Source organism: Falco biarmicus, chromosome 3 (genome assembly GCF_023638135.1).
Source record: "Falco biarmicus isolate bFalBia1 chromosome 3, bFalBia1.pri, whole genome shotgun sequence".
Classification (NCBI taxonomy): domain Eukaryota; kingdom Metazoa; phylum Chordata; class Aves; order Falconiformes; family Falconidae; genus Falco; species Falco biarmicus.
Window position 1 is genome coordinate 27,645,490 of NC_079290.1, and position 27,364 is coordinate 27,672,853.

At 40.8% G+C, this 27,364-nt stretch overlaps 1 protein-coding gene across 1 annotated transcript in view; it reads right to left on the reverse strand.

Moving 5' to 3' along the window:
• Positions 1–5,019: 5,019 nt before the first annotated feature.
• BAALC (BAALC binder of MAP3K1 and KLF4) overlaps positions 5,020–27,364 on the reverse strand; it is a 29,313-nt gene continuing 6,968 nt past the window's right edge. The window contains exons 2-3 of the mRNA XM_056333711.1: positions 12,652–12,821; positions 5,020–9,109 (exon numbers count right to left, since the gene is read on the reverse strand). Of these exons, the coding sequence (XP_056189686.1) occupies positions 9,005–9,109; positions 12,652–12,821 (275 nt within the window). The 3' untranslated portion in view covers positions 5,020–9,004. The remainder of the gene's footprint in view (positions 9,110–12,651; positions 12,822–27,364) is intronic.

A 27,364-nucleotide genomic window follows, 5' to 3' on the forward strand; every position in this document is an offset into this window, starting at 1 on the left:
TGCTCTGGGACTAGCATCCAGGAGCAAGTATTGGAGCTAGGTGATTTGGCAGTGTAGATTCACCCCGTGATAAAAATGCATCTGTAACATGAAATGTCAGTGAGAGCTTGTTAGAAGGAATTGAAAAATACCTATATAGCGCAGGCTTAAGAAGCTGCTCTCTTACCATGGATGCAAGTAATTAATGTGTTGTAAGAAAACACAGCATGCAGAGATAAGCAGTGATAACAGCAATTTCCTGCTGGAAGATGTGGCCCAGTATGTATTCTGGAAGTTATTCTCTTGTATTTATTAATCGTTCTTCTAAATTGTCAAAAGATTGCCATGATATCAAGCACAGACAAGGGACAGAAGATCCTCATTTGCTAGGTGTGAAATCCCAGCTAGAGCAGCAAAGCACTGCATTCCAGGAGGGGGTGTAAAATACTTGCCTCAGCAATGATTTTAAACATGTTAGTTCATCTGAAAGATGGTTTTGAATCAGAAACATGAATAATGATATCATTTGCATAGAACGCTATACCTGTTCATTAATAGCAAACTCCCTACATCCCAGCAGTTCCCAGAGGTAATGATACTGCTTGGGTGGGGTTGTGGCTGAGGTTGTACGATCGGAGAGAGCTAACTTGGCTCCTCTGCGTGGCGGGTTTGATCGTGAGCTTTAGCTTCCCCAGGTCCATGTCTGAATATTATGCTCTCCCTAATACAATAATGTGTCTAATGACGTGCTGCAAAAATTATGTCATATTACTACTCTGAAGGAAGTGGGAAAAAATGTTCTGGGGGGAGGGAACTAATGTGACAGTAAGGTAGATACCACAGCACTGCAGAAGGGCTGGTTTAGGGACATGGGCAAGACTCAGCACCTCATGTTTTAGGTTCAAATCAGCCTTTCAGCCCTTGAGTCAGGCAAACCGAACATTTAGCTGCTTGCTAAGCGTGACCTGGAAAGTTCTGTCTGCCTTGCATGAACAAGCACAATAGATTTATTTCCTGGTAAGAGCAGATACAAATGACCACAAATATTTTCCTGCCTTTTATATTTGACAGCTTCTCATAGCTGATGAAGAATAGCCGGATGATTAGCTATGGTGCCTTTTCTTAAGCTGCTTTTTGACTGTGAGCAAATTGTTCTTTCTGTCCACGCAGTAACGCCCCAGACATATTTCCATGTATCCAAACATGTGGGTGTTTTGCAAAGGTTAATGGAAATTAAATTAAAGCTGAATAATCCTGATTATAAAGCAAGCAAGAGTGTGCAAGCAAGGCTAATTAATGCAACTGGCAGCACAGCTCAGTCCTGACCTATGGCACCACTCTCTTTCTTGGTCCCTCAGCCCTGACCTGTGGCACCACTCTCTTTCTTTGTCCCTCAGCCCTGTTTTGTTCCTAAGCAGGTACCTATAGCAGTCTAAAACTGCTTGTTTCAAACTGCCTAGCAAGGACAGATTTATAGATGTATCCCACTTTTCTCAGTCAGGACTTAAATGGTCAATTCTCCAAAAAGAAAAGCCAAGGTATTACATTCTATTTTCTTCCTTCTTGCTTATGAACATCCTAGTTCTACCATTAAGATTAGAGTTTTTTCCTGTGTTTTAGTGTTTGCTGAGTTTTTCTGTGCAAGGAGCTTTTGCAAATAACCTTACAGTTTATCTTGTTAAAATGGCATATGTCAACAAATGTCTTTTCTGGTGATTCAGCTCACTTTTTGTCCTACATTAATGATCCAACTTTGCCGTTAGTTTACTCATGGGCAGGAGAATGGCTTTTAACTCTGGATAATACGCATAGGGAACCTGAAAAAAAATCTGAAAATCAGACTGGAGGACTTGAAAACCCCAGGATGATAACAGGACAGAACAAGAGGTCTTGTATCCCCACATCTTAGACCACCACATCTTATTTCTTTCTGGCACCTATTCCACATCCTTCACTGAGAAAATCTGGAAAGGAGGCACCTGAGAAGGCACGAGTGGAATGGGGGATGCTAAGCCTGAGGACACTGAATGTTTAATTCTCAAACATTGCAGTGTATCGAGTTCTTCAAAATATGAGGCCAAATTCGCCTCTCTGTGGAATGCAAATGTACTGTGTACATGGTTTTGTGGATCACATAACACCTCCTAAGCTTTAATTTTAGAAATGGCACCTTGGCATATATTCCCCAGAGGCATGAGAGAAATAGAATCCATTAAACCCCACCTGCTTTCGGAGCTTTGCTTCCAACAAGCTCCCCCTTTCTCAAAGAGGGCTCTGCTTGCAAGGCACAGTCTGACCCCCAAATTCAAAGCAAGCTGCTCGCCAAGTTCCCTTGGGGTCTTACGTGCCTGACTGGTCTACAGCTTCCTCGCGTCCCAAAATACTTTTTCTTCCTGGCACATCTGAAAGCCATTCCTTTGATACTATTCTTTCTTTTCCACAGGAAACAAACCACTTGCTGTGTCAGCATCTTGGCCAGGAATCAAAGAGAACAAACTACTTGTCAGACAACACCCTAGGCATAGGCAATTGGGACGGGGATGATATTTCAGCAAGAGTAACCCTTTCTGGCACTAAGGGAAAATATCTTAAAACTTCAGTGTAACTTGGGGAGAGGAAGTGCTATCTGTAAATGTTACTAGTTTATTTCCATGAAACAGGTTAAACAACACAGCAGTTACTTTTTCCACCCTGTGCTTTCCAGCTCAGGCAGGAGCAGGGGCGTTTTATTAGCTGTGTATTTTAGTTGCCTCATACATTTACAACACCTGCACTGGGTAAACAGGGAGAATAAACCATGTCCCTTTTACTCGCCCTCCCTCACTGATTCTCCTGCTGGATGTGAACCAGGCTGCCAGCTGCTAATCCATTGCTCCTGGAGTCCAGGAGACCATGGAGCTTTTCAATAGGCACTTAACAGCTTTGCTAGCACGGGCCATGCCATTTCTCTAGCAGCAGGTCTGTGCCTTTTTCTTCAGCACGGTACTTGGCTGCCGTAAAGAAAAAAAAACCCTAATTTTTGCACAGGTACTGACTAGAATTTGTCATTATTCATAATTTTTTTTTCAGTGTCACAGGAAACTCTAAACACCATAGATAATATTGCCTCTAACAGGGACCCAAACACACAGCCTTCACTAAAGTCATGTCTATATTGAAATGCCACTGGGGTACAAATAAAAAAGAGCTTTTTGTACCTGCTGTGTATAGTGGTGAGGCCCTCAAGCAGGAGTTGCTTCTTGCTGTCTTTTGTGGTACTTTTTAATCCTCCTCTCATATTTGGCTACCTTTGTTAGCAGTGACTCATTGCCCACTCATTTTATCACATTACAGGAGGGTCTCAAACACATCAGCAATTATCAGTATCTTGTGCAAGAAGATGAGGATATGTCCATACCAAACATATCAGAAATGCCTAATATTCTCTGCAGGAAGAAGGGGATATAGCTATATCCTGAAGCACTCTAACTGACTCTATACATTGTCCCACTTGGGTTTTGGCAGTAGCATTTTTGATAATGCCTTTCTGATGAATATAGCATGTTCTGTAGCCATTCCTCTAGATGTTACGTGAGTACTGAACATTTTCTCATGATTCAGAACTAAATATTGTCTTTTTTCCATGTTTGAATATATACCTTCTTCATCTATTGCCGTGCCATACAGATTTTCTCCAAAACTTCAAATCATTCCTCACCAGCAGATTACTCCTACATGGCTAACATTGTCCTTCTCCTTAGCCAGCTTTTTTTTTTATTTTGCTGTTGTTCATACTCAGTTCCTTGGGACAAGGACCACCTCATCCTGTATTCTTACACAGTAATTTCAGTAATTAATCTTCTGGTGCAACTGGGAAAAATGACAAGAAAGGAAGGACAAATAACTGTCATTACCACCCAAGAGGGAGTGGGGCTTTCATTACATAGGCATGTTGTGCCTGCTATGAGCATGTCATTCCTTTTCCCACAGTCATATTTGGATGAGCCCTGAGCAGCCGAAGTCTAATACTGTATGTGAAATGCCTTTTTTATTCACAGGTTATCTCAGGGAAGACCTCTCTGGAGAACAAGAGGTTCTAGGAAATTGAGTAGAACTGTGGCTTCGGTGGGTTTTGATAGGACAACACATGAAGTGAAGAGTCAATTGTCCCTGCACCACATAACAGGTATCAGTCTACTGTGATCTTAATAAACTTTCCTAGACAATCTGTCAAATACTTACTGATCCTCATTTTTTTTTAATTTTCTAGCATTAATGCTTTCAACTTCCCCTTAAGTCCATTTCTTCTTGTCTTCATCCCAGTCAATGTAAAGGAAGACCAGTAGCATGCTTCCGTCAGTGCTGTCCCCCACAGAGCAGGGGGCTTCCTCAGGCTCTCCTGGGGGACACTGCCTCCGAGGCTGCCAATTGCTTTTGCTGATCTCTTCCTGACTTTCTTCAAGTGAGATGCCAGAAATAGCTGAGTGCTTCAGCTGGCACCTTCCTGAGGCTGCATAATGTGGAACGATTACCCCAGCATGAACGGAATTTGCTGTTTATAGAGACAACTCTGAAATGGCTTTGTAATTCTCAGTTCTTGGTCTCCTCTCCCCCTCCAGTAATGATATCTTACTAGAGAAAATGTCTCAGATTCCCAGTGTCTTCCACTTCAGCCATGGCAGCAACTACAAACTCTCCCATTTATAATTACAGAGCTACAATTCCTCTCATGTTGACCTCATAAGCTCTCTTTGACAAATGCAGCAATTTCTTATGGGCAAAATATGTATTTTAGCTTCTTTGATGTGACCACACAGTCCATGAGCCACAGCCTGAGGACATCAGATACAGAAATATTCTGATTCCTTGAAGAGAGGAGGTGGGAACCATGCATTATACCTTCACAGTTTTTGGTCTTAGCTTTTAGCTCTTAAAGATGAATCAAACACAAGCACAGGAATGTAAAATGCATGGAGTAACAGACACTTTAATTTTTTTTTTATTTTAATTTTAAAGTTCAAGGTCAATCTTCAATAATTTGCAGATAAAAACAGAGTACAAAAATGCTCCTGTTAATTAGTTTGAATTTAGATAGATGATTTATTATTTCCAAATAAAACTAACCCTGCTTTTTCAAACAACATTTCTGTGCACAAATTATTTAGCTCATTCTTCTCGTAAGGCATATAAAACAGATTTCAGTTCAAACATTGAAACATTTTACATTTGGGTGTCAGAATTAGAAACACAAGTAAAAGGTTTGCAGAAAAAACATGCCAGAACTGCAGAACAGAAGTACACACTAAAGCCATTACAATGTACACCATGCAGAGACATGCACATATGAATATATATGACTATGAACATACTAGGAAAATTAAAAATATCTGTTTTCTGTCTTGTATGCAAACTCAGTTATTGAGCTAACAAGAATGCATGTTTAACTCAGTAGTCATATATTGCTTACACAATAATTATACTTTCCTATTCTTTCAGTACAAGATTGTTTCTGTCACATGGTAAAATTGTGTGATTCCAGCCGATGTCCTATGGTAACGATGAAATGATGAAATACTTTAAGGAAGAGTAAGGGACAGCATGAAGAAATACTGAAAGGTAAAATTGCACTGGCTATTTAAGAAGATGAATTTGCCTAATGATGCCTACTGGTAACTGTAAATTCTCTCTCTTCTTTATCCAATGTCCACTTTCTTTTGAGTGATTCCATTTCTCACATAGTGGAAGAAAATGTATTTTACATGTATATACACATCAGAGGAAAATCCTATCTATACATTGTGTTGAAATTATGGAAACAGGACAAAGTAAGTTCGTTTCTGCTTAAAACCTGAACTCAGTTAAATCAGAAAAACTCACCAGATGTTGGCAAATAATTCCAGCAGAAACGTGTTGTTTCAGTGCAGCTGCAGAAATCCTCATGTGCGGCCAAGGGACATCAAACAAATTAACTGGCATAATATCTTTTTTGGGAAAATTACATTTCAAAAATCCTGTCATGTAACAAGACAGAGATGTCCACACGTCCTTTGTCTAAAAGGCTATGTCTTCTAACATGGCTATTTTGTTTCCTGTATTTGAGCTGTTTATATTTGAAAGATGCTACTCGAAGAACAGACCCTGTAAATAAGACTCTTCACTCCTAGGAAGGCCACCTGGAGTGAAGATGTCCAGATGATGCTTTGAGCTTGCTTTTTCTACTAAAACGAGCACAGAAATCTATTTTCAGGACTTTATACTTACTTAAGGAGTATAGACTAGATTCTGTCACTCTTAATTGTACAGAGTGGTATATTATGATATAAAAAAATTGGTTGTTTCTACTGGTAGTTATCTCTTATAGAAGGAAAGTAAAGAAAACACAACTATAACCTTATCTGTGTATAAAGGCACAATCCGTATTTCCACAACACACGCTTAGTTTTATTAAGGTCATTTGAAGCTTACACATCAAGAACTAAGACTTCACCTAAGACATAATGTAACTTCTTTTTAGTTACCACCTAACAAGAATAAGAACAGTAATGTGTTACATGTGAAGAATATATAAAGTTGCTTGTAACTAGACATGGTTTTTACCGCAGAAGTTGGATCCAGTATTTGAATGCCCTAAAGTTAAGTTTCAGGATATAAACAAGTTTATGGGATCTTGAAGTAGCTCAGTGAAGTTCTCACGAGCAGGCAGAGGGGTCACGCAGGGCAGCCAGCTTTCCCCACTCCACAGCTGCCACCCTGCTGGGGGATGTGGTCAACATAAACAAGGTCAATGGTATTGCCCAGATAATTATGTAGCAAGGCCGCCTGCTGCTAACCATCCTGTCACATCTCATGCTCTGAATACGAGACTCAAAACTTGCCTCCCTGCTGACTGCTGACACAAAGCGAGGACCGGTTCTCATACCAATGCACTATGCAGCACTGAAGGCGTGCTTCTGTTGTGTGACCCAAGCCATTGGATGCATCTGGTCAGTGCAGCATTAGAAAATAATTTCTTAGCTAGTAAATAATCTCACTGCCAGGTCTGCTTTCTTCTGGCATCTAGTCACCCTAATGCGGTATCCACCCAAGGCAACTGTCTGTGGAACAGCTACTTAAACACAATGAACCTTCTCCTTCACCTTCCTTCAAAATCCCCTCTACCTTTTCACACATCAGCATCGTTAATCACTCTCTGTAGCTTCCCTGTATCATATGGGTTTATACTGCACTCTCTTTGCCAGTAAATCCACTGAAACAGAAGCACGTTACAAGCCTTGGCACAGATCTTAAATGGTTCATCTTCTGCTCTACAGAAATAATGCAGAATCCTGAACATGTGCTTTCAATTAGCTGGGTACACAGCCACCAGCAATGGCTAGCCGCTTCTAAATTAATATTGCTGAGCTGCTACAGCCACTGTTTATTGTTAGAGTGAGGCAAGTCCCTTCCTGTCCTATGATGTTGCCAGTAAGTTGGCAGAAAGCCACAAGTTGGAAGGACATGTGCAGACTGCCATTGTCTTACCCATACGATGCTATCTGCAATCATTTCTCATTCTTCTATGTAAATGTGCAGCACAAGATCACTTACCACGTAACACACTGACCTGCACAAAGCTTAGCACAAGTTCTTTGCCCCTTTTTGGGGCATCTAAAAATAAATAATTCTTATACATATGCTATTGTATGCAAAAATATCACACTGACTCTGGATTTCAGTTTGCCTTTCTGTCTGAATAATTAATAAACAATTCCCTATTGCATAGACTTGTACTCCAAGGAAAGTATTAAGTACTCACACACCTAGCAGCAAGTTATTAAAATGATCCTAATATGGAATAAATTAGGATTCAGTCCTACAATTCTATTTATACTTATTCACTTACCTGTAAAAAGGACTTCTTACAGTTCATACACGGATTTTCTCCCCAACGCCACCTGTTTGTTATGAACTACTCTTGAATAGTTATTTTAGTGGCCTTCTAAGGATACTCATCCATGTCTGATGGGGGAGGCAAATAAATTTACCTCTTTTATCTTCATAAATGTACAAAGTTCCAGTGAATATATATTATTACTCCTATATTAAGAAGTAATACACTGAATTAATTCCTGGACTTTACTACATTGAACATTTATATTCCTTTTAGCTGTATATGTATGAAAAATGTGGAGTACTATGATACAGGATGCTTTCATTGCAATCAAATAAGTTCTGCACAGGAAATCAACTATATCTGATCAAATAATGTTAATTTTTGGAGCTGACATTGGAATATGGTTTTAAGAATTTGAGTTATTTTCATGTAATATTAATGATCGCTTTTTTCCAAATCAGTCTGGGCCTCAACATAATTAAAGGGGCACGTATAAAATAACCAAGCAGCCAGAACCCTACCTCCCAGCTAAGACTAGGAATTTCAAGTAAGGCTGATCAATATGCATCTTACTGGTTTTAACAGCTAAATTCTGTCCAATACACAAAATAAATTCAAACTAAGTAATTAAAAGATTAGTATATAGAAAGGTTACTATATGACTTAACTATATATAACCAATATATATAGTTTAAAAGAGATCTAGTGGAAGCCACCTGTGAGATCTCTGGGTTTGAGTTTTATGAATGCAAGTACTTTAAATGAGCTCCATGGGTTTGGGTATACACACTCGAAACCCCTTATGACTAAAAATGCAGATTCATGTGTTCATTTCCTGTTTTAAACCACGATGAACTGTACCTCTCATCATCCAGCCTCATCCCAACAGCAATGCAGAACAGGACATACACAAGGAGATAACACAGGACTTAGTGATAAACCAACTGGCGTGAATTTTGGCGTACGTCTGTGCAGTGCCTCTCCTTTAAACGAATGAACATCTTACAGTGTCTGCAGCCGGTTTCTACAAGACATGTTTCTGAAGGCACTCAGCAGCAGCTGCCTGCCGTATTCAACATGGAACATCTGGAGATCATCACGTTTCCAGCGACTGATGACAATTAAAGTGCAGCGAAGCATTGTTAGGTCCATCCTCACCCGCAATTTCCTTCGTTAATTGAGACAATTCTTTGTTTTCCTTCTGTCACTTTGTCTGATGCTTTTTGTAACATTAATGCTGACTTCTTTTGTGGACATTTTCTGTGTGTCCCATTTACTCTGTGAAAGTTTTAAACAGTACAGTGAGTTCTACACTGGCAGGATAAAGAGTCATTGACAATTACCTCCCAATTTATGAAAACAGTTCTACTTAATAAAGAGAATGCCTCTAGCATTCCTCACGCAGTACTGTGATGCGGAGCAACTTTCATATTCAGCATGGACATAAGCTTTTATAACTGCTATAAAGTCTGCGGATGTCAGTAGACTTTGGATCAACCCTCACGGCTACAATTATCGTATCTGCACTTGTGTATTCTAGAAGCGAAGCAAATAAATCTGGTTTCAGTCCAGAAGTGGAAACGAGAGGTTCCTTTTGATGTCACTGGGAGTTGAGTATGACTCACCTGAGACAGAATTTTCTCTTATGTTTCTTAAGTGGAAATACAGTTTCAAATAACACTTAGTTCTGCCTGCATATAAGACCCAAGTACAGTATATACTTTTCAGAGTTTCTTCAGATTATTTCCAAATATTATAAAAAGTCAGTCTGTGTGAGGCATGCAAGTGCAATCCTAATTTAAAATTATCCTTCTCCATCTCCTAGTCTGTCTGCTTATTGCCATAAGCAATGCACTATACTGTGCAGTAAACTGGATAGGTCTAGCAAAGGACACTCAGAACTGGGCTGACAGAGACACAGAACTGAGCGAGCTGGGTTTCATTATTGCATTTCTAGTGTTTCATGAGACAATTTGTAACTGTAAAGAATGCCATGGAAATTAGGCATCATTCACATGGTAACAACGCCAGGTGGAATAATGTCTGGTGAACTTCCGCTGACATGAGTGGAAAGTACATATTTATTTGAGAGCAAAACCTGGTATTTATTTGCTGCTGTGTTTTACTACAGCCCGAATACACTTTCTCCTTTGCTATCTACTCCCTTAGTGGTCCTGTTCACTCGAGGACTCTCCAAAGACTACACATATCGTGAAAATCAAACCAGGTTATTGTCAGCCAGTGACATTATCTGGGTACACCTTTACTTTTGGGGTGCCTGACCATTCTATTGCCTTCACTGGTATTAGGACTCCTTTCATCATCAGCATCTTTTATTTCTGAGTTGTTTTGACATTACCCTCATGAGACAATGCTAATTTTTCCCAGATCCAGCCTGTGTCAAACCTTTTCACTTTCGACACCACACATTGTACCCTGTCACAAAACTGATGGTCGGGGTAAGGAAGTCAGATACTTTAGAGCTTGATATCTGAGAAACTGAGAAACAGAGAGGTAAAGCAATTTACCCCTTACTACCCCACAGGCTGATGGCAGAACCCACATCTCCTGAGAGTACCGTGTGCTGCATCACGTTGCATTTGACAGCATAAAAGAAAAACTGTACTCAATGTGAATATTCAGATAAATAAAATGGGCACATTTTGAGCTGAGGTGGAAAGTCACATTCTCAACTCTAGGCACCTAAACTTTAGGTGTCTAAATTGGAAACCTGCTCGTCTTACACTCCCCTCAACAGTCAATGAAGAAACAGAGACTGAGAATGTCAAACCAGAGCTGGAGCCTAACTTACACTTTCACTGTAGGAAAATTAATTGCTTTTTTGACTATACAAAGTTTAGACACCTACAGAACCACAGAAGTGTCAGGTTTGAAGGGACCTCTGGAGATCATCTAGTCCAAACCCTGCTAAACAAGCATCACCTACAGCAGGTTGCACAGAGTTGCATCCAGGTGGGTTTTGAATGTCTCCAGAGAAGGAGACCCCACACCCTCTCTGGGCAGCCTGTCCCAGTGCTGTCACCCTCAGAGCAAAGAGGTTTTTCCTCCTGTTCAGGTGGAACCTCCTGTGTTGCAGTTTGTGCCCGTTGCCCCTTATCCTGTCACTGGGCACCACTGAAAAGAGCCCGGCCATCCTCCTGAAACTCGCCCTTCAGGTATTTGTATGCATTGATAAGATCCCCTCTCAGTCTTCTCCAGGCTAAACAGGCCCAGCTCTCTCAGCCTTTCATTATCAGGGAGATGCTCCAGTCCCAAAACCATCTTTGTAGCCCCCTGCTTTACCTTCCTTTCTTATAAACCTGCATTAGATGTGTAGAATAATATAAATGCCCCTACTTACTATGAGAAGTTTTCTTTGCACTGATTGCAAGGGTACAGACATATATTACTGAATGTATCTTGGCTAGAAAAAGGCAGGAGGATACATTCTAAGCCATAGGGCTCCAGGTCAGGAACCCATACTTCACTGAGTAGTCCCATTACAGTCAACACTCACATTACTAATATGCTGTGGCAATTTGCCCATCTAGTAAGCCTAACAGAGAAGCAATTTTTCAAATGCTTACAAAATCTGACAATTTTCTCCAACAATATGCCAGGTACACACTATTTCTCAAATGTGGCCAAGTCTTTTTCAAATTGGATTAATAATTATGTTAGTTCTGTTCAATGACATCCAGCCTGAGCAATTAATTTTTTTCTGTGGGCTAGTGGCTATGGCAGGCATTTAGGTATTTCATTTACAGCCGACCTGTGGCTCTAGATGTCATGCTGCTGTGGAATGTGCCCTTATACAGCTGGAGCTGCAGTATCTCGTGGAAAGGTACAGCAGGATCCATGTCACCAGGGAATACTTCTGTAGTAGAGCAGCACAGAAGATAATACAGTGAAGGTATAAAATAAACACATGTACCAATGTGTTGTTTGTTAGCAAATGCAGGGTGAAGTGCAATCCAAATTCCTTTTTTCATTTGCTCAGTCCCCCTGGGTTTAAATTTGTGTCTCTCAAGGATGTGATTGCCAAGAGGGGACAGCTTCTTATGGGGGGGTTAGCAGTTCCACCACACACTGTGCTGAGACGTCTTCTATCTGAGAAACCAAAGAAGTAGTAAAACTAGCTGTAGTTTTTTGATCACTTTAATCTGCAGCAGCTCAGCAGCTGCTACACAAACAGGGCAGCAGGTGGAAGGAAACCTGTGAGAGACAGGCAGGTAGGCAGCTAGGACAGAAGTGTGGGCTCTGCCCTAGCCCCAGAGCCTTGGGTGTTCGTACATTATTGTTGCACTGGATGATCCTTCTACAACGTATACAACGTGTAGGTGAGAGGGAGAAGTGGGGAGGATCTAACCCAAAGCCTACTGAGGTTACTGAAGACTCCCATGGGCTTTTTCAGGCTTTGCATCCAGCTTTGAATGAACCAGGGTTCATGTAGCCCACATAATTTCAGCAAAACACCAATTAAGGAAAAACCCATTCCCTTTCAGATAATTAAACTGTTTGCACAATACATGACCCAGCTGGACTGAGCTGGAAAAAAATAACTGTGGGGATTTTTTTGCTGTAACAAGTGTGTGTGTGTTACTCAGGTTGTCAAATAAAACATCAGTTTTGCAGCTGTTCGGGCATGAGGCATTGGCAGAGGTTCTGGTCTCCACCATGCCATGGCTGTGCTGCAGGCATTTTCTCTTATCCCAAGGCATTAAATACAGTTTGGCTTTAGCGAGGCAGATGGTCACAAAAACAAGTTTGACCTGGTTGAAGCTAGTGCTGAGTGTCAAGGAACACAATTATACTCTTACCTCTGCTGTCCTGAAGCCGTTCTGTCTCTGCATTGTAGCTCCGGTGTCGTGGACCATGGGGTTCGCACACTGAGACCCACAGGTGTTCCTCTTCTCGGTGTTCAGCGTTCCAGCTGTTGCTGATGCTGTAGTTACACCTGTCTGAGCTGATTTCCCGTCCTCCAGAATACCTAGTAGGGACAGGTGAAATTGTGCAATTAATACTGAGGATCAATTTATAACTGGTTCTGACTTCCCCCTAGTGCACCACGTCTTTGTGACAGCACAAGTCACGGAAGCCATGTTACAGTACTACGGTGAGAGCAGTCTGCCTCCTTTTGTCATCTCTATCTTCACACTTTTCATTATTTGGCCTTTCTCCTATAGGCCACTGCCTCGTGAAACACCAGCTCAGAAAACATGGAAAACCAATAAATGAGTGGAGCATGTCAGTAGCCCTTTGGTCACCTGCAGACCCCCAGTGGCTTCTCCACACACACAGCTGCTTGCATGATCAAGGGTTTAACTAAGGACCCAGAGAGGCTCCCCTTAAAGCTGTTTCAGTTCTGGGAAACGAGGGGGTTAGATGTGAGCGTGATAGATGAGACCAATATGGATGGACAGATTGCTGTATTCGTGGCATTGAACATTTTTTTTTTTTTTGATCAGAAGTTGAGGGAAGAAATTCAGGAGAAATGTATTTCATACTGTTTCAACTATCAGTAATCAACAAATGAGTAACTGGCTTTCTGCTCTAGCTGTGTGGATAAGGCCTGCGTTGTGCAACATGATATTAGCCAGCCTAAAAGAATTTTCTCATCTTATTGCATTAGCAAAAATCAGAGCACTAAACATCTGGTTGCAACACTGGGCCTGAAATCCAAATACAAACAGCAAGCGGGCTGCATGACTGTAGCTCTCTGTTATTTTTGGCAAAGCTCATTTGCAACAAGCTTCGTGTTCAGAAAGAAAAAAAACAGATTTACTGACTGGCAATGTAGGTATCAAAACTGGAAGAGTAAGCAAGGAGTCACAGATGCTAAGTGAAAAGTAAGTATGAGGAAAATCGGTGACAATTCATTGCTGCTTGAAGTGTGCATTGTGTCACCAAAACCTGCCGTGAATCAGGCGGGAAATCAAGCACAGTATTAAGGCTATTAAAAAGGAAGAAAAGTCCTGAATTCTTTCCCAGAAACCTGTAAGAAAAGCTCCTTTGTTAGTAGAAAACAGTATCAGTAGCAGCTAGCAAAAGCAATGACTGAAATCAATAAAGCTTCAACCAAATATTCAAAGTCTTGATTCTGAAAATATCTAAAGTTGTGTAACATTTAAGGAGTCCAAATACAAAGCAGTCACTGCATTTCCCTGAGCAGTCAGAAGATGGTGTTAGAGCTTTTCAAAGCCAGTTTAACTTGTGGTGGTAAGTAGCAATGCTAAACGGTCTACTTTTTGGTAGAAAAAATTCTCAGTGGAAATTTGAAAATATTACATTATAGTTTATTTCAAAACAAAAAAACAAAAAACACGCCAAGAACAAAACCTTCAGTCTTTGGAAACGGCCTTTTTCTGCTAGATGTAAAAACTAATGTTGTTCTCCCATCTAAAAATCTACAGGCAACTTCCCGTGAGAGAAGAGTAAACCTCACCTCTCTGCATCTCCCCGAAGTCCACACCTGCTCGTGTTTTAGGCCTTATCTCTTCCTACCACTTCACAGTGCCAGCGGAGCGGCAGAAAACTGACTTGGTGCAGAACAGGCAGTGGCATAGACTGATATCATAGACAAAATCAGCTGTCAGGCAGGGAGATGGAGGGGCAAACAGCCACGGGCGAGTCAGAGCTCCAAAGCCAGGAGTCATGCCGAAGTCTACTGCTTCACCTTTGCACTGGAGCTGTGAAAACAAGCTTGAGCACAGCTTTGAACAGGCAAAATGCTCTAGGCATTACATACTAATTCCATTAATTGAATCTTGGGTATTTCAAACATATATGAATTACGAGGTTTTCCTTCTGCGGAGTCATCCTGCTGAATTGCTTTTCACCATCTGGTCTCTAACCAAATTATCTGCTGAAACAGCTGTCAGCTGAAAAGCCACTTTATTATTGAGCACGATTGTTCATTTATCAGATTGTGTTGCATCTTTTTGTCTTGCACAGAACAGTTTTTCTTACATCAGTCCATTTCTGGATGCTGATGGAAAATATCAAAACTGAAAATAATATATCTGGTTCATTCTTTGTCCTCTGTTAGTTTGCAGTCCAAGCATCCTTGTTGCATTCTGCATTGCAGGGATGAGGCTTTTGTTGCAATGCTTGTCAGAAATGAACCAGTTATCAGTATCTGAGCCTTCCACTATCTATTATATTTTTGTATGGGTGAACTAGTGGTCACCAATACTAGTGCAAAAAGCTTTTTTATTTTATTCTGAATATGTTTGCTATTCTGAAGTTAAGAAACTATTTTAGATTTCTTTTTCATTAGCAAATAGATGATTTAGAGAGTGGGCAACAGTTTAAAGACTTCAGCGACTTGCTCTTTATGTATGAGCAGAAATTACAGTGCAAATGCGTGAGTAATGAGAGTAAGAGCACGAGATTTGTTGGCAATTCATAAAGTGACACCTATGTTATAGACTACATATATTACACAAAATGCTGATTCCAAAACAGAGATGATGTTAAAAAGATTAGGAACACATGGTTGCTTTTAAAATAGCCAATATTTTTGCATTGGTATTTAGGGTTTGCCACAGTACACAAAAATATAAGAGTTAAATTTCTTCTGTACAATCTGGAATTTGCAAGCTAGCAGGATGGCAGTACTCAGGTTCTTGCCTCGGTGTCATTTAAACCAAGCTGACTGTCGAGATACACCGACCTCGCAGCATGGGTTCAGTAAATAACCTCCTCGGTCTTTCACTGTAGAGCTTCAGTAGAACTTTGAACAAATGGGTTCAGTAATGTTGTTTTCATTCTCATGTTCTCTGCCAGGACAACCCCTGCCAAAAGACTGTGGGCCTCCTGAGGTCAGGAAAAACAGCAGATCCCAGAACAATGCTCTGTCAAATACACGTATTCTATTTGCAAATGAACTGGCAAGCCTGGAATATTCTTATGGTTCCACTTCCAAAACCTGAGTTTCTGGGTGATTATCAAACACCCACCAACAGGATGGTGACATTTCCCTCCAGAATGGTTAGGTGGTGTTTGGGGGACTGCCCAAGACAAGAGGCAGGTATTTCATTGCAACTAATCAGGTTTAGTTACAAGGATCATGCACAAATTCTCTTTCAATGGACACACGGAGAATACCCAAGCAGCAGCCCCATTGCTCACAAATCCAAGTCTATCTTTCCAGTATGTAATGTGCTTAAAATAATTTGTCCTCCCTTGGCAATGCCTACTGTCACCTTCCTTTTCACTGGCTTGCTAGGCTGCACAGGCAAGCTAACTCTTGCCTTTCTTACCAAGCCAATAGAAATCCTTTAGGCTGCAGTTTGACGAATGCTTTTATAGCAGCATCAGGAACAAAAAGGGTTATTTTAAACTGAAATCAAGCCCTAGACTTTATTCATTGCCCAATGACGCAAGCAGTTGGACTGGCACAACTTGGGAGGTAGCACAATTGAAACAAGCAGCAGAAAGCAGCTTAGGTTGGTGCGCTATCCAATGAAACAAAATCCAACCAGACCCCGCTCATCCAGCTACACTCGTTCTCCTCACCGAGTTGCCCTGCTGAGCTGTGTAAATCCTTTGGAGGATTTCTTCACATTGCTTCCAGCTACCCCTACATCAGGGGACATACATTTAGCCCCGATTCACCAAAGATTCCCTTCGTGTTACAGCAAAAACAGTGTCCCAGAGCTGCTGATCCAGGGTAAGATGTGTTATGACTGACTGATACAAAGGAGCTTTTTTTCTAAAATCTCTTTCACTAAAAAGTTTGATGATTTATACCAAATGATGGCTGTTTGAGTAATTTTTTAGTTTGTATATTTTCACATGCACAATTTGAATAGGTTTTGAAAAACCAAATTTGCCCAAGTTTTTCTGTTTCCCCACCAAAATGCTGGCATTAAAATACTGCCTTTTGTACAAAATTCCTAAAAAATTGAAAGTTTGGGGAAATTTGGATATGGACAAAAACCAACTCCAGTTATTGAATTTTACAAATCAAAACTAAAAATCGTCCCTAGCATATCTGGATATGTTTTAACTGTTCCACAATTTAAAAGAAGGGCATTTAAGAACAGTTTTATGATTCTATCAATATGTAATGAACAGAAAACTACCTAAAATCAGATGCATCTTGATATAAGTGTGAAGACTAGCAAGACAGGACAAATCTGTCTGAAATATGTGTCCTGTGTGGAGAACAACAGGCATATTAAACATAATACAAACTCCTAGAAGAGGACAAAGAGAATAGAACATGACAATTGTCACTGCTAATACAAAAACCAAGGCACTGGTACTTTTATGCAGCTCATATAAACAGTATAAATAAAATTAACCCTCCAAGAACTGCTGCTACTCATAAGTACAAGATTCTAATGTTGAATATTCAGACTACTAGTAAGAAATCAAGTTTTTCCAGCCTTTCTGGGATAACATCCTACTCTCTCTGTTGTAAATGTAATGAAAAATTCAGTGTGCCCAAGCAAACACAAAGAACAGTTTTTAGAAGGAAGACTCAGAACACGTCAATGCTTGTTACCTTAATTCTCTAAAATTGTCTCTATTAATTAACCATAGTTGTTATCATCATGATTCTTTGTGTTTCAGACTAGTAAGTCAAGTATTAATCCCAGGTAGGACATGACCATTTTGTAAAGAACAGAAGGTTCCTTCAAAACAGAATTGTAGGCAGTAAACTGTTCTGTACTGTTTAGAGGCATCTTTCAGTTTCAAAATACCATGGAAATCTGATTAAAATAGTGCATTCAGAGAAATACTGTCTGTGATGCCCTTTTTTCTCTGCTGGCTGTAGCATACTTATGCCCTAACTTCTCTTTCTCAACATCTCCCTCCCTGCCTCACTTATCTTCCTGGCAGGCTGCACCTCACTTCTCTAGGAGCAAGTCACCAGGTCCCATCTCCTACCATGTTTGATGAGACCTCTTAGTATGTTCTAGCATGTGTTCTTGTGTCTGCCATTCTAGTAATTTCTAAATTTTGAAAAAGTTTTCAGAAATTCCCAGACAGCAGCATCCCTCAGGTATTTAGTAATTTAGAAGATACATACCTAAAATAGCAGCCTGAAATTTGCTCATGGATTTGCAAGCTTATGTCCGTTAAAAATAAAGCATGATTAAGTCATATTTTATAACCTTTAAAAAAAAGCAGGGAGGCAGCAGTCTAAGGAAGTTTTAAAAAGAATCATTTTAGTAAATAGGATGTTCATCACAGAGAAGTCAAAGGAAATTTAAAATGCAGAATGGAAATTTTAGACATTAAACTTGTATTTCTGATTTCTTCTATTATAATGACAACACTAGGGATAACAAAACCAAGGATAAACAATGCATAGACGCTGCTGTAGTTCTTCATACAGACTGGTTACACCTGAGAATTCAAATGACCCTTTATGAGAGCATCTTATAAAGAGGGGAGGAAATTTTTATTCTTCGTATTTAACTCTTTCTAACTATATTTTAGTAAGGAAATAAGGATGATAAGAAGAGGGGGGAAATGACATAATTAATTCAGATTGTGAAAGTAAAACTGGAGTGAAAAACAAAATAGCATCATGGACTGACAGCTGGCACAGACAGACAGGAAAAAAAGAACCAGGAGGGGCAGGTTTGTTCATGGCAAAAGATAAAGGTATGACTTCCTCAAGGCTTTTTGCTAGACCTTATCTATGTATTACAAAGCTAATATATATTTCCTAATGTTCAAGAATCAGAGAAAGGAACCAGATTGTGACATTTAGAGGTAGCCCTTAGTTATCAGGACTATGGAAAATTCTCAAACCACTGATAGCATAAAGGTAGGTCTGCCTGGATCTCTGCATAGACCTCATCCAAAGAGCAATATCTTAGTAAGATTCAAGATGAACTGAAATGTTCTGTGACTAGCAAAACCCAGCAATATGCAACAACTAATGCTGTCAAGAAACTTGGGAGGGCTACAAAGCCTTGCAGTCCAGAGGCAAAGTTAATTTTAGCCAAAAGGATCAGACCTTTGTGGAGAAAATTATTCCCCATGTGCTTGCCACAGTATTCTCCTACCTGATTTTAAAGGAGCAGCTAATGACCAAAATTGGACATGAATTCTGACCCAAATACAGACCTGAGGCAGTATTGTGGGCCCGGTGCTGTGCCATGCTCTGCTATTGAATAACAAGCACGTATTTGTTTAAAGTGGGTAGCTGCCAATTAGCATGCTAAATTCCTATATTTGGAACAAACCAGTAAGGTTCAATTTTCTGGTTCAGCAACACCCTTTTTTATTTATCATCGTGGCTGTTGTCTCATGAATAATGCATAGGATGTTGTTTTAGAAAATGCCTGCATGATAAGAAACTGCACTGTAACAATGACTCTGAGAAAACTCACAGTAAAGATGACTGAGCAACGTTACCACAACAGGCAGTTGCTTCCAGAGGAAGTATGTATTTGTTACTGTCCTGGTTTTGGCTGGGATAGAGTTAATTTTCTTCCTAGTAGCTGGTGCAGTGCTGTGTTTTGGATTTAGTATGAGAACAATGTTGATAACACCCTGGTGTTTCAGTTGTTGCTGAGTAGTGCTTGCTCTGCGTCAAGGACTTTTCCGTTCCCCATGCTCTGCCAGTGAGCGGGTGCACCAGAAGCCAGGAGGGAGCAGAGCCAGGACAGCTGACCCAAACTAGCCACAGGGATGTTCCATACCATAGAACTCATGCTCAGTATATGAACTGGGGGGACTTGGCCGGGGGCTGCCGATCGCTGCTGGGGGACTGGCTGGGCGTCGGTCAGTGGGTGGTGAGCAACTATATTGGGCATCACTTGGGTTTTTTTTCCCCCATTGGGTTTTTATTCCTCTTTCCTTCTCTCTCTTTTTCATTACAACTGCTATTGTCATCATTAATATTTATTTTATTTCAATTAATAAATTATTATCTCAACTGGTGAGTTTTACCTTTTTTCTGATTCTCCTCGCCATGCCACTGGGGCAGGGTGGAGTGAGAAGTGGCTGTATAGTACTTAGTTGCCAGCTGGGGTTAAACTACAGCAGTTACTGAGTTTCTTGCTTTTAATGCTACAGAGTGATAATAAGTATAAAGAGTACTGAAATAGCTGTTTTCTATACCTGTTTTCCAATTTGAAACTATTTGCGTTTGGGAAATCTACACAGCTGTGGGCCTGAGTGCTGGTACATAACGCTACTGCAGAAGTAACACCTAGTATGAATCCTATCAAAAATTAATGGAGTAGAGTCTGTGGCACAAGTCAGGTTTTAGTCATTTTCTCCAAAGCAGTAGTCTCAGGGATAAGGCCAGATGTTCAGGAAATCTGCAATAGCTTTTTTGCCTAACAAGAAAGAATTTAGAAACTTTCAGACATAGCAGAGCAGGTTTGTAAGCCAGGATGAAGGATCCAGAAGTTCTGCAGAGGGAGGACCTGCTGCAGCAGGAAAATGCCATCAGAAACAATGTTTTGTATTTATTGAATCAGCCAATACAATAGATTTGCTGCCTAGACATTCAGAGAATCCAGAATGATCTATCTGTACTCCAATGCAATATGAATTTTAGACAGCGAAGCAAAACAAAACAAACGTATTTGCATCTTCTACGGATTCTCTATTGGCCATCAAAATTCTGTGGATTCTCTCTTTCCAGGTGCCACAGAAATGGTTCCCCCACAGGCTGGGGAAAAGGCAGAGGGAGGAGATCTGTCCTCCTTACATGAAGCCCCCGACATATGGCTGGAGTGTCGTCACTGCCGCCAGGCAGGGCTGAGCCATGCCCCAGCGCGCAGCCCACCCTGGGGAGCGGGGAGCTGGGTGCCTGCCACCCGACTTCCATGGGATGCTTACTTGAACCCCGCTCACCCTACAGCATGAACAGCCTCTTCGTTCTCTGTTTAGAAGGTATCTGCTTTACTTTCAGCACTGAGAGAAGTAGGTGATAAATAAGAGGAAATTCTCTATTATGCAAGATGGCCAGACTCAGACAATAGCTAATAGCAGAATGCGAATCAGACACTGAGATCCTGATCTGGCCATGGTTTTGCCACATTTGGGAGCCTTATGGAATTATGTTCTTCTGTAGGATTATGGTATTAAATGTCTAATCCAGTACTAAAACGACTGGCTCACAATGAATACATTTAATGCTTTTAAATGACTATATGCACATTGGAGTCCCAGCAAAACTGGGAAACCAAGCGCTACATCTTGTGACAGTTTTGGCTGTCAGGTTTGCTTGTTTTCCTATTTCCTACCACTTCATTTCTGAGCATTTACCATTGCTGTTTTGAAATGAGGCAAGAGGCTCCTTTTTGTTAGATAACAGGAATTTCTAAAAGATTTAAAAACTGGCATTTAACATGTGCATGCATAAGTAAGCATAAATAGCTCTGAAAGTCTGATCATATTTATGAAAATAATATGAAGATTTCCGCTACAGAGTATTCAAATATTCTAGCAGACAAGTAGAACAGAAAAAAGGGCAGCATGAAAGCTGCAAACCTTGATATTCCTTACATGGCCTAATTTCCCAGGTACAGGCAGATGCTAAATCCTTGCATATCGGTATATTTTGATTTCATATCATGATACAGAATCATGGTAGTGCTGTCTTGTAAACAGACTTTAAAACGTTGCAACCACATCTATGAAATGAAAGGTGAATATGTAACTTATTCCAAATAGGAAAAGCACACTGCAACGCTCTTTAACAATGTGTGATCATTTCAAGACTCAAGACAGACGATGCTACACGGAAAATAGTCTCCAGAAGCAGAATAAGGGGGAGTTGGTGTCACCAGCAAGGAAAGGTAAACTTGAAAGAATTGTAATCAGGGTGCTAGGGAAAGACTTAATGGCAGAAAGACAACAGAGCTTGATGGAAAATTTTAGTAACTGGAAAGAAAAAACCTGAATTTTCACTATATTGTGAAATAAGAATTGGCAACATTTTTGAAAATGTTGAAGGCTGAGTACATTTTATGTCTGGGGAAAAAAACGAGACAGAATGGGTTACTTACCAGTGCCACATGATGTGCCAGAAACAGATCACTCATTCCTCCAAAGGGAAAAACTAACATAACAAATAGCAAACCTCCAAAGTGCTTTTTGGGATCATGCAAAGATGCAGGCTGTTTCAGTACTGCCCATGAAAAATTCACCTTAAATATGTACCCTCCCATGCACAGTACCTTACATCATGGATGTCCAAACTAAGTCGAGTCAGCCTGTTTTCCAAAGGCGCTTGCTTTTGGCTCCATTCCTGTCTGACCCTTTCCTCATGATACAAAGAAAGAAGTTCCCATTACAGGAAAGCACTGTGCGAGATGGAAGACAAGCAGCAGAGTGCTGGTCCTCTCTCAGCCATCCTTCCCACAACTGCACCTACCCTGCTTGAAGACAGGTTCTGAACAGTGGCTCAGATCTGTAGACGTTCACATGATCTTTCCTTCTCCTTCGGGTTGTAGTAATGAAACATCACTCATTATGTTTTAGACTAATTTCCAACACAGAAATGGAAAGTATTATTATCATTCTCATTACCTAGCTAACCACAAAAGGAATTTTAAGATGAGTAGATAGTATCATTTCTTACGGAGGAGCAGCAAAAATATTTAGGCAGACTAAACAGAAATCCTTATGAAAAGCATCTACATGTACATGAAACGAGGTGAAATGACTCTTCAGTTTCTCTTACCAAGGTTCAGCAGCTGGAAATTGAAACCAAAGGTTCCAGGTAAGACATTGGACATGTATTTTAACAATGAGTGATTAGCTACTGGCCTAACTCACAAGGGCTTAGGCAAAATGTCAGCCACTGGAAAGCTGTAAATCAAGTTTGAATGTCCCAAAGGTATGCTCCATATGGGAATTAATTCAGGAAAGACCAGTGGGCTGTATGGCCAGGTGACATTTCCAGCCTTACAGTCTATGAATATATGAAAGGATACTGATGACTTAACTGCCTCACAGTATAACTGTGGCCATAAAATGCTTTGGCTTGAGATACCTGTATGCAGGTGAAAAAGTTATCACTCAAATTTAGTGTTCATCCTAAAATGCGAACAGTAGCTGTGTTAAAACCTACTGCCATCAGCTGTTAACAATCTGCTAGATAAATCCATGAATCTTGTTTCATCTTTTCCACAGATAGCATAAACACTCAGAAGGCACTCCGGCACCAGCTTTATGCAAGTGATAGAAATTCATACTTCTAGCACTGCAAGTGCTTGAAACAATTCTGATGGCCCACCTGGGAAATACTAGCAGATTACAAGAATGACAGTTGCAGTGTGAAGACAATATTCAGATGAAATGTACAAAGACAGAAACGCAACTATATGTATTGCTAGGAAACTGGTAAAAAAAAAAAAAAAGAAAATTAAAAATATTTCAGTCAATTCATGGAGGATTGGCTGATTATTTTGCTCTTCAGTAGCTAGCATCCATCTGAACAGGCTAGCCTGAATCCATGTTCTTCCAGGAGGAATGATAGGCTCAACATTACTTCTTTTTCATCAGCTGCTTAAAATTTAAGGCTTAGTCAAGCAAACAGCAATGCAGAAACAATCTGGAGGGGCTCGGCGGATTCAGAAAAACCTTAGAATGGAAAATCCTCCCTTAGAGTCTACAGCTGCCCATGCTAAGCGGTAAAATGTCCCTCCCCCATCTACCTGTATGTTTTACTTTGAATCTGTATTTTTCCTAAACAGAAAAGGCAGTGTGACAGTCTAGGGAAGTAATTATGCATGTACTCATCAGATAATAACATTGGGATAGGCATGCATTATTTATTTGCATATAGTAAAGGACCAAGCCACTTTTTTCATGCAAGGCCATGGCTGAGAAATTCACACAATCACACAGCCTTCAAAATATTACCTCCATAGTCTAGAAAAGACTGCTACTTAATGCGAGTCAGACAAAAAGCCTTACAATAAACTCCTGGCTTCAATCATTCCATTTCTAAGTTTTAACTATTACCGTATTTCAATTTAAGATAAAATCCAACTTTGATTCTCAGATTTTTTAACTGCAATCAATTTATTTCATTTTTGAACTGCAAAAATACCTGAGGTAAAAAAGTGGGATTAGCAATATCAGTTCTGTTTCTATTAAGAAATGTATTTCTATACTCGACTACAGATACAGAAAAGACAGATTTCTGTCACTTAAATAAATATTGGATTACTGCAATACATACTGCAGTTCTGGAAATTTTGATGAATAGGCAGTAAGGTAAACTGCACTCTGAACTGTTTCCTGTATGAAATACATTGCACCTCTACTTCATGACTGGAAGGAGGCTTTACTTAACACTAATTCCATTTTCAAGTGTTAGTTTTGAACTATACATTCCTAAAATAGAAAATACAGGATTAGGACTGGCCAGAAAGTATGAATTTAATCCTGAGGCAGAGAAAAAAGAATTTTTAAATGGCTTGAATAAGAATATAAAGAGGAAAAGAAACAACAAAAAACCAACAACCACAACAACAACAAAAAAAAGAGAAAGCTTTTCTCCAAGAAGAGTAATTTTGCAGAGCAATTTCCTTCCAAGCATCCTGCGGGCAGGACCTGTCACTGACACAAACCACCACTCAGTTTCCTGCTCAAATCTTTTCAGACACTCTCCCTCTCGCCGTCTGTCCCCTCACTGCCCGCGGCTGAGGCAAAGGGCAATAGCTCTTCCTGCAGTCAATGACAGCCCTTTGGCTCTCAGCAACTAAGAAAATTTTTCTTAGGAAAGATTTCAATGCTGCAACAAGAGCTTTTTCCACTGGAAAATCATCTGAACAGAAAGGTCCAAATCATCTCTCCTGCAAATCATGTCCACTGATGCTCAATAACCTTTCTCCTTTCAGTATTGTCACAGTCAGGAAAGCCTTTCATGTAATTCAAGTGTTCATGCACATGGTATTTTTAGTCAATTTTTTTTATCGGTGGGTGAATGATTATACTGGCATAAACTGTGGGTGATCAATCCTAGTAGGTCTGCTTTAGACTGCAGGAAGGGTTTAGCAAGAATGTTGGCCATTAGCTAAATGGGAATTAATCAGAGACTTAGAGGCCTTGAGGTAGTTACCATAATGTATTTAAAAATATTATATATAGATTTTTTTAACCTTTTCAGAAAGTCCTAGAGGTAGAAAGTGCAACAAAGAGGCTGCTGAGGAAGGAGTGGCAGCCAGAGAGCCCTGCCCAGCCCTTGCCCTCCCCTCCTGCTGCAGGGGCATGGGGCGGCTGCTCCCCCCCGAGACACCACCACCACCTTTGAGGAGGCATTTTTCAGTGATATTTTTTAATGGAATCAACAAATCAAACACCCACAAAGCATATAATTACACAGAATGGCCATAGTGCAAACCAGCAGTAACAGTCCCATCCAAATTACTTACACTCCCTATATGTTATCTCAAATAAAATTTGCATTTTTAACAATCCTACTCTCATAATTTAGCAAAAAGCTTAAGCACAGGTGGTCTCAATATCAACAGGGCCTTTTTCATACTTAAAAATAAGGAGATGTTCAGTTTTGGGGGGTGGGATGGGGTGGGGTAGGATGACTAAGAGACATAAAATGAAGATGCCAAAGCTCTCTGACAATATGTTGAAATATTTTGTTGCTTCCAATCTATATTTCAGCCTTTGTTCTAAAATGGCACCTTTACCTATGTGAAATTAAGACAGTATTAAACTATCAAATGGCAGCAAAGATGAAAATGTATGGATTGGAAGAATTAACGGCTATGTTTCAGCTGGAAAATATGATTACCAAAAGCTGGATTTATCAGCTGAGCCAAATTTTTCCAATAATTTCACTGCTGTCTTGTGGTGGAGTAAACACTGGTTTAGGCCAATACCATTATTTTCGACTGGGTTCTAAGCTGAGCAAACCCTAAGGATATGTGTGGAATAAGGAATGGCAATGTTGAGTAGTTTCAGGTCAGCGGGTTGACACTGATCATTTATTACAGAAATCATCAATTTAATTCTATTATTTTCCTCTGTTGCTGTCTAGGTTCCTTAGAATTCCCTGATCCATAAGCTGATGCAGAAATGTCATTTTTGTAATGGCAAAAATAATTATTTTTCCATTTCTGGGGGAGGCATACAGCTGGGTGATGCATCAGTATTACTGCCTTTCCATCCTGCAACACTTCCCACCCCTCTCCCACAGACGTGATGTGAAAAGTTTGACTAGAAGTCCCTAAAGCATATCGGAATGATTACCTCCTCTGAAGCATGGGGGGCTCTGGGCTTTTCCATTGCTTTGGTTTACTTCCACGTTTCGTACTGAGTTTGTACTTCCAGTACCGACAGCAAGGTTTGCTACTTAGGTGGTCTTCAGAGGTGCAGTGAGGTACAGAGGTGCAGAGGTACAAAATGAGGTGCCACTTGGAAAGAAACCCTTTGAAGAACAGCCCTACCAAGTCATGCTTTTAAGAAATTGATTTTCAGAGGGCTTTGAACCGTATCTTCTTCTTGTGCAGATGGAAGCACCTACGCAAACCCACTCTACAGAGGCACTTTCCGTGTTTAAGGAGTCTATTACTCATCCACGTAAATGCTAATAGACAAAAAGTTGGTGCGCAAAGTGGAGGAGACACATAAGAAGGCTGGTTTCTGAAAGCCAGATGATAAAAATTAGACGCAAAAGCTTTTTCTCCCTATTCTATGAAACATCCCACACGCTGGTTTTTTATTTTCTTCTCTTTTGGGGTGGTTTAGAAAGGTGTTCTCAGTACCGCCCTCCATACAGAGGCTAATGGCAACTGAAATGGCAGAGATCTTATAATTAAAACCCAGAAACAATATTAAAATGGGATCCTTTAGCAAATTCTATATCATTTGTGGTGGGTTGACCCTGGCTGGATGCCAGGTGCCCACCAAACTGCTCTGTCACTCCCCTCCTCTGCTGGACAGGGGAGGGAAAATACATTGAAAAGCTCGTGGGTCAAGGTAAGGGCAGGGAGATCGCTCAGCAATTACCGTCATGGGCAAAGCAGACTCATCTTGGGGAAATTAATTTAATTTATAACCAATCAAATCAGAGTAGGATAATAAGAAAATAAAACCCCTAAATCTTAAAACACTTCCACACCACACTCCTCCCTTCTTCCCAGGCTAAACTTCACTCCTGATTTTCTCTACCTTCCCCCCCGACTCAGCAGCAGAGAGGGACGGGGAATGGGGCTGTGGGAATGGGCTGTGGGAATGGGGCTGCCTCTGCTGCTCCTTCCTCCTCAGGGGGAGGCTCCTCACACCCTGCCCTGCTCCCGCCTGGGTCCCTCCCACGGACACAGCTCTCCATGGCCTTCCCCAATGCGAGTCCTTCCCTTGGGCCGCAGTTCTTCACGAACTGCCCCAGCTGGGTCCCCCCACGGGCGCAGCCCCTCAGGCACAGCCGGCTCCAGCGTGGGTCCCCGCGGGGTCACAGCCCGGCCAGCAGCCCTGCCCCAGCCCGGGCTCCTCGCCATGGGGCCACAGGTCCTGCCAGGAGCTGCTCCAGCGTGGGCTGCCCATGGGCTCACAGCCGCCTTCGGGCACCCACCTGCTCCG